This window comes from Aulostomus chinensis, chromosome 10 (assembly GCF_037954235.1).
Source record: "Aulostomus chinensis isolate RoL2024-O1b breed Wild chromosome 10, RoL_Achi_v1.0, whole genome shotgun sequence".
Classification (NCBI taxonomy): Eukaryota; Metazoa; Chordata; class Actinopteri; order Syngnathiformes; family Aulostomidae; genus Aulostomus; species Aulostomus chinensis.
The window spans coordinates 25507360-25524045 of NC_141329.1; the positions used below are offsets into that span (position 1 = coordinate 25507360).

Consider the following 16686-nt stretch of genomic DNA (forward strand, 5'->3'; position numbering starts at 1 on the left):
ACTAGCAAATGTTTGACTTTTTTTTGCTGTAAAGAAGACTGCTAACACCTTATCCATTAACAAAATTGATCGAGAGGGTTTCTACAGTGGTATTTATGATTGTGTGCCATGTCTGGCAAAGTGGGTCCATGGACCAGGGCACAGGGCACCCACATAGGGATGATCCTAAATATGTGTTATTATACGATTTTTTTCAGACAATAAGTACATTTATCTTTTAATACAAACAAATCTCTCTTTTAAGACTGTCAAAACAATTAGAATACAGTTAACAGTTCCGTAGAAACCACAAAAATCCCCTGTGTCGCCGCACGTCTGGTGTTCCTTGCGGGGGGGGGGGGAATCGTGTTGTCACATGAGATGAGGCTGGTGTTGTGTCACGTGAGCTGTCGCTTCTAAAACATGGCTCCAACTCTCTCAGAACAAAACACCATCGGCTGACTGACTGTCGTCTGTTCACTGACACGCATAAGTAAACCCAGGAAATGGAGCAGGTACATTTAAACTTACCGAATGTCCTCGATTTATAAAGTTAATATTGTACAAACTCATCCTGCGTGAAACCGGTTTTGCGTCGTTAGCTCACCGCTAGCTAGCCAGCTGTCAACTGCTACAAGTGGTGAGAGGCTAGCTAAAAAGCGTTGCTGTAAGTGGCGATTGGTCCGTAATCACATACGAAATATAGTTAAATTGAATGGATTTATCACCAATTTGTATAGTTTAAGTTAATATCTTATAGAGCTGCTGTGCCAGCTTTCGCGAAGTATCCTAACATTAGCCATTTTAGCTAACTCTTAAGGTTAAATCTCATCGCTGTTTGATTTGCTGGAAAAGACAAAACAACAAAAAGCAAACCTGCTCTCGGCTCATATGGGATCATTATGGTTATTAAGTTTACTATATTTAGTCTGTCTACTGTTACATTTTTAGGTTTGAAATAGGGGTAGTTTAGCTGTAGGCTAGACTTTCCTGTTTCTTACACCAAGCTAGCGTACAACTGCTATCCCTTGTTTCTGCAGCATAGTGGGTTGGTAAAGGAACACTTTATCACAATTAGTAAACTTTTCCAATATAAATTTAACATTCTTTCTGTCAATACTTTTGGTGTATGATTGGTGCAAAGGCTGGCTGCATTGATATTTATGCAATATTCTAATGCTGTGAACGGTGAAAGTGATTTAAACTTGATGGGACAGAGGCAGTTTTGATCATGTGAGCTCAACATTCAAGGTCCTGGAAAGGAGCAAGTAGTCATGTGCTGACTAACGTCCTGTCACAGTTTCAAGGCTGGCAGGATGTTTTTTTTCCCCAAAAGGAAATGATCACCCTCTCATAGTTTAGTCATTGTTAAAGTGTAACAAGAGACTTTTGCTTATATAGTTGATTTTAACTGTTTTTCTCTTATTTTTTTCAAGGTTACATGTGGGAAAATCTGCCCTTGTGGTTTAGCATTTGCTCACTCATGACTGTGTGAAAGTTCACCTCAGTGGAGACTAAGGTGGATGCAGCTGGACAGTGAGCATCTCTGAACACACATTGGGGGACTCATCATGGATTGGCTTATGCGTGCTGTAGAGAGAGACCTAGGGGTTGACCGTCGACAGCAAGGCTCAGGACCACGCCCCCAGGAGATTGTAGCCCTCGTTCCTACACGCTGGGTGATGGGGCTCAGGGAGAGAAGGATCATTCGCTGTGCCCGTTTTGACAGCGTCAGTGAGGCAGAAATTCGCACATACCTTCAATGTTCCCAGGCAAAGTTACCCCCTGGCTGGACACGAGTGTGCATACAAGGTCTGAGGAAAAGCAAACTGAGCTACAGACTGGCCAGAGACCCGTGTCATCTACAAATGGATTCATCCTTAAAGGATTCATTTATCAAAACCATGCAGAGTGTGTCACAGCATAACGTCAGGTATTGTACTGCTAGTTATCAAGTGTTTGCTCAACAGCATTTTAAAAGTCCTTGTTATATCCTAACACCATGCAAAGTGATGTAACAGAGAAGTAAAGCAATTGTGTCTACACTGCTCTCAACTGCTGTGTGTGCTGATTTGGTTTGTGGCTAAAATTACAGTGATTTATTATACCATTTCTATATTGACATTTACTGCATGTTTTCAAAAAAATAAAATACTGGGACATATCCTGATATGTTTTTCACTTGCTTCTAAAACCAGGATGTTTTATTTTTTTTTAGTCAGAGTCAGCATTATTGGATTGCATCACTTCCTATAGAGTGGTTACTTGTCACTATCAGTGGGGACCTACTCAACAGTAGGTCTGCCTTGTTAGAAACTTTACATTTACTGCCAAAAAAATGGTTTAGTAAAAGTTTTATTTATGTTAAATTAACATGTAATGACATACTTGGATAAAGAGAATATCTATGGTTGTATTGTAAAGCTTGCACCAGATTTTGCTACATTGTCTTTTTGTTTTGTTCTTTCAGGAATCTGTGGCGTGAAGCTCATTCCAAACTTGTGCAGCCATACGCAGGAGCCAGTGAGCAGATGCATGTTGCCGCTGTGGATGCGGTACGTCTTGCGCTACAGAAGCTCTTCAATTCCACGTTCATCTCAGCTGACAGAGTGTCACCATCCCTCTCTCCAGCCAGAGAGAAGGAGAGAGAAAGCTTCTTGCCATCCAGTTCATCCAGCTTTTCCAAGTCCCAGTCAGATCATTTGTGTCCTAATGTTCTCTCTTCCGAGTGTCTTCTGGAGACAGCAGAGATGCTCTATCTGGTTCTACCTTATAGTCAGTATTCACTCTATGATATTGTCTCCTTCAGCCCAGCCAAGCTTGCTAACAGCCATGCCAAAGTGTTGTTCATTCTTTACCAGTTGCTAAAAGCGCTGCAGGCATGTCATACGGCAGGTCTGTCTTGTGGGGAGCTCTCTCTGCTGGATATTGCAGTAGATGAGCAGCTCTGCAGTCGTCTCAAGCTCAACCTTGCCCATTATGAGGAACTTGGGACGGAAGGGAATGCAAACAGTGACTTTACTGGATGTCAGGTGCCCAAATGTGCCCTGCCAAGGGTCAATGCATGTGTTAGCCAAGAGAACAAAATACTTTGCCAGGACTGCTTTGATGAGCTCAAGAGGTTGGTTCTAGACTGGGTTCATGGACGAATCAGTAACTTTCGCTACTTGATGGAACTGAACAAGTTGGCAGGACGGCGAGAAGGAGACCCTAATTATCACCCAGTGCTTCCGTGGGTGGTTGATTTCACTGTGCCATTTGGAAAATTCCGGGACCTCAGGAGGTCAAAGTTCAGACTGAACAAGGGGGATAAGCAGTTAGACTTCACATATGAGATGACCAAAGAAGCTTTGGCAGCGGCAGTGAGTAATGGGTTGGGGGTAGGGGGTGTAGGGGGAGACCTAAGTGGCTCTGTAGGTGCTGGCGGTGCTGGACAGTCGGACCATCTTCATGTACCTCATCACATATCTGATGTGCTCTCAGACATTACATACTATGTCTACAAAGCCCGACAAACACCCAAGTCAGTGCTGTGCAGTCATGTGAGATCCCAGTGGGAGCCTAATGAATACCCAGCCAGTATGGAACGCATGCAGAGCTGGACTCCCGATGAGTGCATTCCAGAGTTCTACACAGATCCCTCTATTTTCCGCTCAATACATCCTGACATGCCAGATCTGGATGTGCCTTCCTGGTGCAAGTCATGTGAAGAGTTTGTAGAAGTTCACCGACGCCTTCTAGAGAGTAGAGAGGTGTCCCAGCATTTGCATCATTGGATAGATCTCACATTTGGCTATAAGCTGTCAGGCAAAGAAGCTGTGAAAGCTAAGAATGTGTGCCTGCATTTAGTGGACAACCACACCAATCTGACTACTTACGGTGTGGTCCAGCTGTTTGACCAGCCACATCCACCCCGCTTATCTCCTTCCCAATATGCCCCAGCAGAACCCCCTGTCCTTGGCCTTGCTGCTCTTAATGTGCCTTCTCTACATATCCCACAAATCGACACAATGGCTGATGCTGTAGATGGAATGGTGCCAGAGTCCACAGGGTGTGAGTCCAGTGGCTGGACCATGGTAGACAGAGACGAAGAGCTTGAACAAGGTACAGAAGCTCTGGACTCATTAGCCTCCACTGGCTCATCCAGTTCTGCAGCTTCTTCTGTGCCACTGCCAAGCATCAGTGCGGCGGGGGGGAAGATCGGAGGAGACCATACAACTCTTATTATCTCCCAGTCTCCAAGTTCATTCCCTGGTGACTTCACAAGCAATGTAGGCCCTGGTCTACGTGGTTCCATGTTACAAAGAGGCGGGTCAATGAACAAAAAGCATGCGGAGGGAAGTGTTACCACTGCCAATGCAGAAGACATAAAGATCATTCTCCCTGAGGGCTTCAACCCATTACAGCCTTTGGAGGAGCTGGAGAAGTTGAACAACTTTCTGGTGAAGAGTCTCCACGCAGAAGTATGCGATCCCCCGGGATCCAGTGAATGCACAAGAGAGCATGTGATAATAGAGTCTCTGCCCTCTCTAGCAAATCTCTACCAAAGAGACATGCAAGCTCTTGGTGTTCTTATTGCTGAGATATTCTACTCCTCTAAAGTGAGGGGGTTGAAACCAGGTGCCCCCCTCAGACAGCGCTTCCAAGCTGTCATGAAGCTTTGCTCTGCCAGTCTCCGAGATGTTCCACTGTCTTTGCATCGTGCTCTAGAGAAACTGCTGCTAATCGAGAGGCACTCTGGTACAGCACATAGAGAAGTACCAAGATGCCCACTCCCACTTCTTTTTATGTATGACCCCATATATGATGGCCTCCCTCCTCCAAACCCCTGCCAATTATTGAACTCCGTCATTACCCCCTTCCCTTTCCCCACCTATTTTGCGGCACTTCATCAGTTCATCTTTTCATACCACGCTAAGATGGAGGTGTGTAGCCTTCAGGGGAGAGATGTGGTCTTTCACCTTTGGCAGCAGTTGGAGACACTTCTGCGTGGTAACATCACAGCTGAGGGACTTGAGATTCTCTTGCCCTTCATTCTCGCTCTCATGCTGGAGGAATCCACTGCTGTCTATGCTGCTTGGTACCTATTCGAGCCCATTTCCAGAGTACTGGGTCCCAGAAATGCCAGCAAGTACCTTTTGAAGCCACTGATCAATGTGTATGAAAACCCTCATTGCCTGCGTGGACGTTTCTATCTCTACACTGACTGTTTCATTCTGCAGCTGATTGTGAGGCTCGGCCTGCAGGCCTTTCTCTCCAGCCTACTCCCCCATGTGCTGCAGGTCCTCACTGGTTTTGAAAGCTGCAACTCAGGCTCTGGGGGGGAGGCTTGTAAAGGGCTGGGGAGTGGAACATGTAATCTTGGAGAAGAAGAGGAAGAAGGTTTTCAGTGTGGTGAGGTGGGATCATCATCTGGATCTGTTAGTGGGACAATGGGAGGTGGCAGTGGAGCAAGTGGAGGTGTGGTGGGAGACACTGGGCTGGTTGACTACTCTTCTGGTATCAGTCTCAGTGATCAGGTGTTTCTGTCCGAGGCAGAGGACTTCCAGAATGGATTCTATGTCAACAGCGGAACAGGAGTTGAGGCTGGGAAACAGCAGAGGCAGAACTCTACAGCCAAGGATCCAGACCAGGAGTCTCTGAGTGTGGGTAAGCTAAGTGACAAAAGCAGCACAAGTGAACTCTCACTAGGTGACGGGGACTCGATGCGGGATCGAATCAGTCTCAAATCAGCTGACAGCAGCCAAGATTTGAAACAAGCCAGCGAGGGAGAGGAGGGAGGAGAATTGGAGGAAGAAGAGGTGACTGAAACAAAAGGGGGAACAGATGACCCTTCGGTTCACAACCTGGAGCTCTCTTTGTCTGGTTGCACAGAAGCTTCAGCAGCCACTGTTGCCACTCTGGAGAATGAGTTTGTGAATGGAATGGCTCTGGAAGAGACTGAGAAAGGTATAGGTGGGGAGCAGGAGGAAGATGATGACCATGACCCATTAGAAGACTCTGAGGAGAAAGAACACAAGATCCTCCTAGGTAAGTGAGCAGATGAGAGCATTTTTTTTTTACAATGTTCATTTGTCTTACCTGATAGTCTTAGTTGTTTTTAACCTCATCTCTGTACAACAGATACAGTCTGCAAAACAGTTCGATGGCTGTCAGCAAAGCTCGGACCTACAGTGACGTCCCGATTTGTGGCCAGGAATTTGCTGCGAATGCTTACAAACTGCTACATTGGTGTGTTATCTATCATAGAAATTTTAGTATTCCCATCATACATTAACATAGCATTCCAACACCTTAGATATACAATACTGTTTATGTAATCACTCTCTTACATCTCTTCCCTCCTCTTTCTCAACCTGAAGGACCTGAGAACCACCAGTTTTTGGCCCCACCATCTGAAGAGAGCAGTCTAGAGAGTGTGGGAATGGGAAGTGTGTATGAGAAGAGGCCAGTGGTGGGTGACCAGACAGCTGGACCAGTACTGGACTGTCTAATCTACATTGCTCAACTATATGGCGAACCTGTTCTCACCTACCAGTACCTGCCTTATATAGGATATCTGGTAAGCTAAATCCATCTAATTTCTGCCCAGTGTACCAAATTACTCAGTTATTCATCACTGTTAAGAGTTGTTTTTTATGTTGTGTGTTTCCAGGTCTCTCCACCTTCTTCACAGCGTCTGAACACACGCAAGGAGGCCAGTCTGCTGGGAGCCGTTGCACTTACACAGAAGATCATCGTCTTTCTCTCTGACACCACTCTAATGGACATGCTGATGAAAATTAACCAGGATGTACTTGTGCCACTGCTGGATCTGCTCACCAATCCCCATATGGGGTAAGTGATACCTCGCATTTTAACACACACCTCGCATATAAACACACATGGACGTTTATGTTGACTCATGACAGTGAGTGAGGGTTTTATAAAAGTAAAACAGCCAGTTCTGCTGCATTTGTCTTGTTCAAGAACAATCTATCCATCCATCCATCCATCCGTCCATCCTGGGGAGGCGGGGTTCACCCTGAACTGGTTGCCAGTCCATCACAGGGCTATCACACATAGACAACCATTCGCTCGCACAGTCCAACGACGGTCAAGATAGAGTGTCTAATAAGCCTAGTCCCCTCTTGCATGCCTTTGAACTGTGGGAGGAATCCGGAGAGAACCCACACAAGCACAGGGAGAACATGCAGACTCCACACAGAAAGATTCGAGAATGCCTCGGGCTCGAACCTGGAAGGTGACAGTGCAAACCACTGTGCCACCCATAGCTTATTTTATTCTCCAAAAGTGCAAACCAAACAAAAGAGAAGAATCCCTGAATAAACACATAAATGTACTTTTGCAGATAAGATGACACATACAAGTGTATCCATGAGATTGTGTGTGTTTGTGTGTGCACAAAGAACCAGGGGATGTGAGTCAATTTTAAGTTTTTATGAAAAAACAATTTTTTCAAACAATTAGAAAAATTCCATGAAGCTCTCTGCAGGCCCCCTCATGGTCTCCATCCACATCTGGACATTTTGTCTTTGTACATCCGGATGCTTCTGGCCATCAACAGGGGGATTTCTGAAAAAGAGCACAAGGACCGATGGTTTTCATGATGTGAAAAGGAAAATTCAAACATTATTTTAGAATCTTATACTCAGTGAATACGTGCTTACTCTTCTTCTTTGACCTCCTGATGATGATGACCCCTGAGGGTGGGGAGTGAGCCTCTGAGGTCTGGGGACGATTTCCCCGTTCCTGGCTTCTGGCTGGCTCTTTGGGGACATCAGTGAGACAATATTGTAAACATGAAAGGAAACCTCATCAAGGTGTTGTTACTGTCTTTCTCTCAGTGACCACACACTTACTCTTCTGCTGTAGCTGGTAATGGCCGATGTGCCCTGCACTTGAGCAGTGACCCTCAGTGGCTGGGTTCTGTTTTGTATCCAGCCAGTTCCCAGTCAGCATTCATGGGAATTTAATGTGGTCCAGTTTTTGTTCTGTCAGGAGGAGCCAATATTGTAAACATAAAAGGAAACTGACAAATCTTGATTTTTCTATTTTGAACTCATTGACCACACACTTACTTTTCTGTGGAGGTTGGTCCGTGCTGCAGGACATGAAGTGCCGGCGTACTGCTGGAGTCTGGGTGGTGCCAGTCAGCTCCATCTCTCTCTCTGTCAAGAGAAAGACAATGTTGTTAACCTCATTCACTTTTACACAAATCATCTACTGTCAGTAATCAGCTTCAGTGTTGTCTTCATCATCAGTTCCTCTCCTCTATCAACACTAACGCACCACAATGAAAACATTTCTGACAAAAAAAAGGTCAAATCTTGCTCAGTGTCTGCTTGTACTCACCATGAAGGTTCTCCCGTTTACGCTTCTGCCCAGTCGCCACTCTGCTCTCCTGAAGGGACCTGAACTCCCCCACGAGTTTGTGGAGGTCAGGCCGCACCTCAAGCATCTTCTTGGCCATTGTTGACTGTCTTTTTAACTCGGCTCAAAGATGAATGAGAAGATGAACTAAGAATCACTCTCAGAGCTGCTTATGTAGGGTCATAGAATTCCAGATCAGAAGGATGTCAAGCTCAGTTCAAAGGATAACAAAGTTCCATCCTGACACCTGGTAAACTCTGACTGCATTCAGTTCAAAACTTCATGAAACTTTCAGTTGGTTACAAAACCTTTGACTATTAATTAGGGTCACCTTTTATATTGATACTACAGGTTTTATAAAATCAACAAAATTAGTTGTGAAGAGTTTCAGTGTTTGTGAAGGATGTGTGTTGCATTGGGTTAGAGTGGCGACATCATAGCCACTGGAGAACACGGCCCTGAAAATTTACACTGAAACATTTCAAATAACCTTGTCTTTCCCTCAGTTCTCAATTTTCATGGGCAAATTACATGTCACAGCATAGAGAAACATGTTTTCTGTCCTCTTGTGTTGTTGTCATCTCAACGGGTTTTATTGTTTTTAGTTATGTTGCTTCCAAGTGCAAAGCGCTCACCAAAACCTCAGGCTTGAGCCCAGAACCCTGTGAGGCGACAGCGCTAACCACTGCACCACTGGTCGGCCCATTTAAAACAATGTGTTTTTGTTTTCCATTTTGAGTTGGAATAGGCTCAAATCAGAAACCATGGTACAACTGATCATTCATCCTTTGCATTGTACCCTGCTTCTGCTGTACTCAGGTTCCCCAGTGGGGTGCAAACTCGCACTGCCGTCTGTCTCAAGACACTCAGCTTGATGGCTCTCATCTGTCTTCGCATTGGAAGAGAAATGGTGCAGCAGCATATGGCTGACACTCTTCGTCGGTTCTTTGCTGTTTTCTCTTTGCTTCATTGTCTTCAGCCCCAGGTATGCACATACAACACATAAAGACCAACAAGTGTAATGTCAAGTTTATTTCTAGAATGCTTTCAACAAGCAGACCTGTCACCGGGAGCTTTATGAAAATGGATGATACAGAGGTAGATGGAAATAAATCCAAGAAACAGAAGTTTGATATGTGAACTATCTGACTACGAGAGGAAAGGAGTGCCTGAATGTGTGTGTGTCACAGAATGGTTATTCCATTGGTTGGTTGTAAAAGACTGTTCCTATGTGTAGCTGTATTTCTATCTTGTGAGAGTGGAGTTAGAAAAGCACAGAGGTCGTGACAGACTGTTTTTATATTGTAGATGGACAGTGCCCCCCGTAGAGTTGTAGGGGAGGTCACAGTGGTGGACATCTGCACACCTGAAGATTCAAATATGACTTGTGAATTGGCGGTATTGGAAGAGCTGCAGACTGTGTTCAACCCCGAAATGGCCTATGCTTCCTACATCCCCTTTTACTGCCTCGTAGGTAAGAAACACCTCATCGGTCTCTTTACCTCATGTTAAAACATGTTTCCATTCCTGCCAATCCAGTTTTCAAAGTCAGCTGCCTCATTTAGTTTCACATGAACATTTTCACCATGTGTTACCAGCAGAGGCCACTGCTGCTCTGCAGAACTACTCGGTGCTGCTTGATAGAATTTAATAATAGGCAAAAACTAAAAGTTGCTCCTTGAAGTCACTTGTCCTTCCTACAGTGAAGCTCATTTGCCAGATATAATGCACCACTCTGTAACACCATTGTCCATCTTCTGTGTGGTATCGTGTCTTTCAGTAACTCCAACAGAGTCGTACATCCTCCATCTGGAGGAGGTTGTCAAATGGATTTCAAGAGTCAGTCTCTCCTGCTGTCATTGCTCTCATATCAATGATTGAAGATGATTGTAGGCCTTGGCAGGAAAACAACAGCAATATGTGGCAACAGGCACTTTAACTGAAGCAATCAGAAAAGTGGTACATAGAATATAAATTTTATTTCAATAATTAAGTGGAAACTGTTTTATAGCACACAAGCAATATGCCACGTTTGGTTGTAACACAAATCCAAACCATGAGCCCTCCTGACTCACAAGCCGCCCGTCATATCCTTTGAGTGTCGTCGGAGAGACAAACAAACAGCTAATCATTTAAAAGTGGGGCTGTACGATTGCAACGTTGACCTATGACACAACAAAAGCGAGAAAATAAATGCAGATGGTGATGATTATTGATTGGTTATCAGACAGGTCAGCTCACCAGTACAGCAGTCCAACTGATAAATGAAGTCGCTCCCTGACGCAGCTACTGATCAGGAAATTTCTACACTTTTTCTTATGCCTGTTGTTGTTTTGGTGCATTTTAGCATGCTCTGTTGTTTATTGCCTTTTCTGTAGGAGACGGGGCAATACGGAAACTGGTTCCCAACCATGAACTGGTATGGCAGTTGGCCTTGTCCTACCAACAGAGTGTGAGCCAAGGCTTCCCAGAGGTCAACGTCTTGCCAGCATCAAAAGTTGAACTGCCTTCATCGTCGCTGGGTCTCTCCTCTGGTTTTGGCAGGCGAGTAGGTTGCAGTCCCTTCCCTGCACCTTCAACTACCTCCACCTCACAGGGTGACCCCCTCCCTGAGTCAGGCACATTTGGGAGCCACTTGGTAGGAAACCGTATCCAAGTGTCCCGGGACACTGATTATGGCGGAAGCCCCAACCTGGGCTTGACCAACTCTTGGGGTCGCTCCAGTCATACGGTCCCCATCATCACCACTGCTTCGACCTTCTCCACACCATCTGTTGGCACAGCTTCCTTCACCTCTGCCTGGGTGACAGGACCCACCCTAGAGGACAGCGCTCTTAAGCAGGAGCTTCCTCGTAGCGGCCGCTCCTTGCAGGGTAACTGGTTGGCTTACTGGCAGTACGAGATTGGCCTAAACCAGCAGGATCATCATTTCCACTTCCACCAAATTCGTCTGCAGAGCTTCTTGGGTCATTCGGGCACGACAAAGTGTTTGGCACCACTCGCAGGGGAAGATTACTTCCTTTCTGGGGGTAAAGACAAGACTGTGAAGCTTTGGCCCCTATACAACCATGGTGATGGAACACAGGAAGTGGAGCCCCGGCTGACATATAATGAGCATCGAAAGTCAGTGTTTTATGTGGGACAGCTAGAGGCTTCTCAGGAGATTGTCAGCTGTGATGGCACTGTGCACCTTTGGGACCAGTATACAGGTGAGTCAGAACTGTCGCTCAGAACTGTATGTTGAGTTTATAATGGGGCCTTCTCGTTTTTAGTTCTGTAAGATTATGAAAGACTTGTGTGAACAGACATAAAAACACATCAACAAATCTGTGTAAATAATTATATGCTATAATCTCTGTTGTCACAGGGAAGCAGATCCGCTCATACGAAGCGGTTGACGGAAAGAATCCAATTACAGCTGTCACCACCATGCCAGCGCCACACTCCAGCGTTGTGTTTGGAAGTGCAGACTCTGTTCTCCGCTTCATTGATCCTCGCAAACCAGGATTGCAGGTAGTAATTTCTCCTCACAGCTTCTGCTAATTATTACCTTTAACACCTGTGCAATACAGTTATTTTTTTTCTGTCTTCTTCGCTGCATCAAAAGGCAAATAAGCATGGCCCTTTACTCATAACTTCAGATAGCACGAACAGACAAATACTTGAAGTAAAAGCATGCCCCTCTGCACTGTGAAGGACTGCACCTGCTCCTAGATGGAGGTGTCAGGAGTTGGTGTTTAAGTGAGTTGTTCTGGACTCCACGTTGACAAATATTCCGTGTCTCCAGCATGAATTTCGTCTGGCATACAACAACGTGAGTGCTGGGCTCATCCGTTACCTGGCTGTGAGCCCTACTGGACGCACAGTTGCGGCAGGATTCTCGTCTGGCTTCATTGTTCTGCTAGAGGCACGTACGGGACTTGTTCTGAAAGGCTGGCCAGCTCACGAAGGAGATATCCTCCAAATGAAGGTATACTTGATGAGTGAATTCATGCTTGTGTGTACGCCTTTGTTTGGGTTTTTTTTGTTTTGTTTTGTTTCTTTGTGTGTTTTTACCTTCTGTCTCTTTGACTGAATAGGACTGCCACTTGTAAAATTCTATTCAGTCATCACATTAATGCAGGAATAACAGTTCCAAAACACTCATTTTTTTAAAAAAAACCTCCCACCGCAAAAAAAAACAACATTTTAAAACCACAAAGTGGGTGAATATTGAATACTTTATTATAGGTGTTGTTGTGTGAACAGATCTGGACCATTTACAGGAAACTGCACAAATAATCATTTCATTTTTGTCCCCAGAAGAAAAGAAAACTCAACTTTTGGGCTGACACTCACTTGAACCCTCATTACACCAAGCACAAACTGTTTGTTTATTCAACACTGGGTTGATGTGTATGACTCATTTATACTGAACACCAGTCAAGCTGTTGACAAAAGATGTGGGCTCGGGGAACTTGGGTCACACAGTGTGTCACATATAAAAAGATAGCCAGCGTCTACTATGGGCAAACTTGATCTGCTGCCAGATAAATATTCAGCTGGATGCAGTATAAAATGTCACCAAAGTTTGGTTTTAAGTTTGGGTGTAATTCTAAAGTAAGTTTGCCTGGGTTGGGCCTTTTCTGAATCAGGTTGCAAGCCTGATATCAGAATGGCACAGAACCCACGTTGTCCGCTCTAATTAAAAAAGAAAAGTTATGTCATTAAATGCAATCATTTCTATCAAATATTTTTTTTCCACTGTCACAAAGACAATTGTTGGCTTTTTGTTTTTTTTTTAATTCAGTCATTGTTGTATGACCTCAGTGTTGTACAAGCCTGTGAGAGAATTCCTGGTTAACATCATGTCCTCGAACCAGACGGTGTAGCTGTAGTTTCCAGGAGTCATGTGACAGTTGCTGAAGAAGATGATCAGGCAAGCTGCTTTTATTTTGCCTCTTCAGAAAGGTGGCGGTTCAGATGCTTAGAGGATGGTGAAAGTTGTACCCAGCACGTGTGTTGTCAACAAACCACAAGGATTAGCAAACTTTATTTAACCCCAAATTAGGTCAAGGATTGTATCTCTAGTTTTAAAGGCACAGGTTTAGGCAAATATGAACACAGGTTACTCATTAGAAAGACCTCAGCAGTTCTCATTGACACACTCAGACTCCCATTACAATAAGCAGCTGTTCCATATTGAGTTATAATTGAAAATCAATCAGGGAATTTTCATTGTGATGCAAATAAAGAAGATGAAAATCATTTGTCTTACTTCCAACCACATTCTTTTAATCTCGAATTGAGTTGAAATTGTGGGCCATTTTGTTTGAATTTGATACTGCCTGATTGATTTGTTCCACATTTCTAAATTTATTGAAACGAATGATTTTGGGTTGTTTTTCTGTTTTGTTTCGTTTTTCTGATGTGAGATAATTCTCACTTTATCGTAGCCAAACAAAACAGGTTTTCACTCATTTGTGTTGACAATGGTTATCTGTCTTTAGACGCTTTAAACTTTAAATCAAAGCCTGTTCTTACAGTATCTCTTGTTACTGAATTCCTGTTCCAGGTAACTTGAAGGAATTGGAAAGTCTTAAATACTTCACCAAAATATGTATTTTTTTTTAGAACTCCCAATTAAGTGTCTTGAGCTCAGGGAGGTATTATTTTTTCCTTTCCAGAATGCAGAAAGAGCCAGTCACGTATGCATTTAGCTTGAAGCTAACGGCGCCCCATGGCAACCAGCATCAAACAACAAAACTTTTAAAAAAACTTTTGGTAGTAGTTTGCAGTAGGTTCTATAGGTTTATAGAGCTAAATGGAGGAGAATGAATTTTCTCTTTCTTCCTGTTTCTTGAATGGCATTTAATCATGTATTTTTTTAATTAACTTTTTATTTATACAGGTAATAACTTCTTCTTCTTCTTCATTCTCTGGTGTTCCGGACCCCCTTCTTCCTGTCCTGAAAAGAATTTTAACTTTGACTGACAGGATACCAACACTTCCTTTCTTTTTTCTATTTTTCAGGCTGCAGAAGGGAACTTAGTCATCAGTTCCTCCACTGATTACACACTCGCTGTTTGGAAAGACCTGGAACACAAGCCTCTTCGCCAGTACAAGTCACAGTCCGACCCCATTCATGCCTTCGACCTCTATGGCTCAGAGATTGTAACTGGAACCGTGGCTAACAAGATTGGGGTGTACTCAATGGCAGATATCTCCCTGAGTCCCATCAGCAGCACAAAGCTGAGCTCTGAGAACTTCCGTGGCACTCTGACCAGCCTGGCGGTCCTGCCCACCAAGAGGCTGCTGCTGCTGGGCTCTGAGAACGGCGCCATCCGGTTATTAGCTTGATTCAAAGGTTCCCAGTTACACTTACATTCATACCACTGATCGTATAAGTGTCTTATTTGTGAAGATACCAGGGGCCAGATGCATGAACCTGTGTGGATTCATGACTAAAACTGTGTATGCACAAAGACAGAAAATATGCAAACGCAGGCTTTCGTCAGTTATATAAAGTCGGGCACACGCATGATTCTATTTTTAGGTTCGTCAATCTTTGTGAACCTGTTCACACTGAAGAAAACAGCCATAAATGACATTCATCTGACATGAGAGTAAATGACAGCAAAGAGAAAACAAGCTGCATGTCAAAGAGGGAATTGAAACAAAAGTTGAAGTTCCTGAGAGCTGTGACTATTTACAGCACTCACAGTCATTGCTAGTTGATCTCACAGTTCAGATAGACGCTGTAAATAGATAAGCTTCCACGTAAGGGGGCACCTTTATGATTTAATTGAAAATCAAGGACACATTTTTAGCATAAAGATGTAATAATAATGGTAAATTCCCATTTTCATGTTTTTCCTGTCAAGTCTCACACAGTGTCACTGCACATTTTATACGAGTATTGATTGCGTTGAATATGGCGTTTGCCTGTTTTTGTGGGTACACAGTGTTGATGCGTCTTACCTCGGGTGTCTGAGCTCTCTCACTTGCGATTGAAGTCAAATATAAAAGTGGAACAGTCCTTCTAAAATTGCTTTGGAATGAGGCAGCACAAGTAAAAGCATTTTATAAGCTTCAGGTCAGCTGAATCGTGCCCGTCTGGCTATTGGCCCCGGTCAAATCTGACAAGAAATGTGTGCCACATTGTCAACATTTATCATGTACAGTAAAATCCCTGTTTCTTTTTAAAGCTTTTTTTTTTTTTTTGTTATAGATGTATAGATAGGCTAATAATAATAATGTCTTGACTATATTTTTTGACCTGGTCAGTTATTCTGTTCAAAAGATTGAATCAGAAGATGTGCTCAGGAAGGTGGAACCAGACCCGGTTCATATGTAGTGTTTACTCTTTCCAAATAGACGCATACCAACACCAAAAATACATCGACCTTTCATTTCCCTCGACATTAGAGTACATGCTTGTCCAATGCACTGATTAAACTATGCAGTATTTGTAGATGAACCAATTGTTTTTGTGGGCGTTACTTTTTTCATACCAGTTCTTTTACAGTATATTGTTTATGCGTCATAAACAATAAAAGTACTCTCGACAGTCTTGGCACATCTTCGAAGAGAGGAGATGTGACAATCGGCGTAACGCATATGGAAGTCAATAATTGATGCACAACCTTTAGCCTCCTGCACAAGAAAGGCCTGAATTGTAACATTTAGATTCAGACTCCGATTTTAAAGACTGAATGTTTTTATCCACTAATAAACTACTTGAAGTTTCCTTCCTAAACTATCGTGATCGCTGTAGCAGTTGGAACCTGTAGCAACCTTTGACTGGGAGTGCATCCAAGCAGATGACACTTTGCAGCTGAAGCAGCAGAATTACCGCTTCCTCATTTGTGGCTACAATAGCTAACACAGTCAATGCCAAGATAAACCGTTTTGTATTTTAATATTTGAATGAAACGGCATACGAATATGTTGAGAAAATAATATCAAATACCTGTTATAACTTTCATCTTACTGTGTCACACAAAAAGAAGACTTATGCACCGCCCAGTTTTTCATTCGAATGCATAAATCCCACAAGCACACAACATGAAACCTTTGTATGCTTTTATCTGTCATCTTATAAAACACAGTTTGCCTACTTTTTCTAATTATTTTCTCAAAAATGCTCTTACAAGTACACTTTTTGATATTTTGTGTTCGTTGTAAACCTCGAGTGAACGCTCAATAATCCGAAAATGACCAACTATGTTTTAAAACAACATTTGTAGTTGCATATTGGTAACGATTGTCCATGAAAATGCTTATTTATTAATTGGATTAATAAAAATTGCTTCCATGTTCTTTGTGTGTCCCGGTTGTTATTCACCCAGATCT

The 16686-nt window shown here is 43.5% G+C and overlaps 1 protein-coding gene across 1 annotated transcript; it reads left to right on the forward strand.

Moving 5' to 3' along the window:
* The first annotated feature begins 366 nt into the window (after nt 1–366).
* wdr81 (WD repeat domain 81) lies at nt 367–16646 on the forward strand. The gene is made up of 12 exons (XM_086216635.1): nt 367–494; nt 1416–1912; nt 2450–6009; nt 6103–6210; nt 6342–6541; nt 6635–6816; nt 9172–9337; nt 9661–9826; nt 10731–11561; nt 11720–11865; nt 12140–12322; nt 14365–16646. The coding sequence occupies exons 2-12, from the start codon at nt 1551–1553 to the stop codon at nt 14689–14691; spliced, it is 6231 nt and encodes a 2076-aa protein (XP_086072761.1). The 5' UTR covers nt 367–494; nt 1416–1550; the 3' UTR covers nt 14692–16646.
* Nucleotides 16647–16686: the final 40 nt, after the last annotated feature.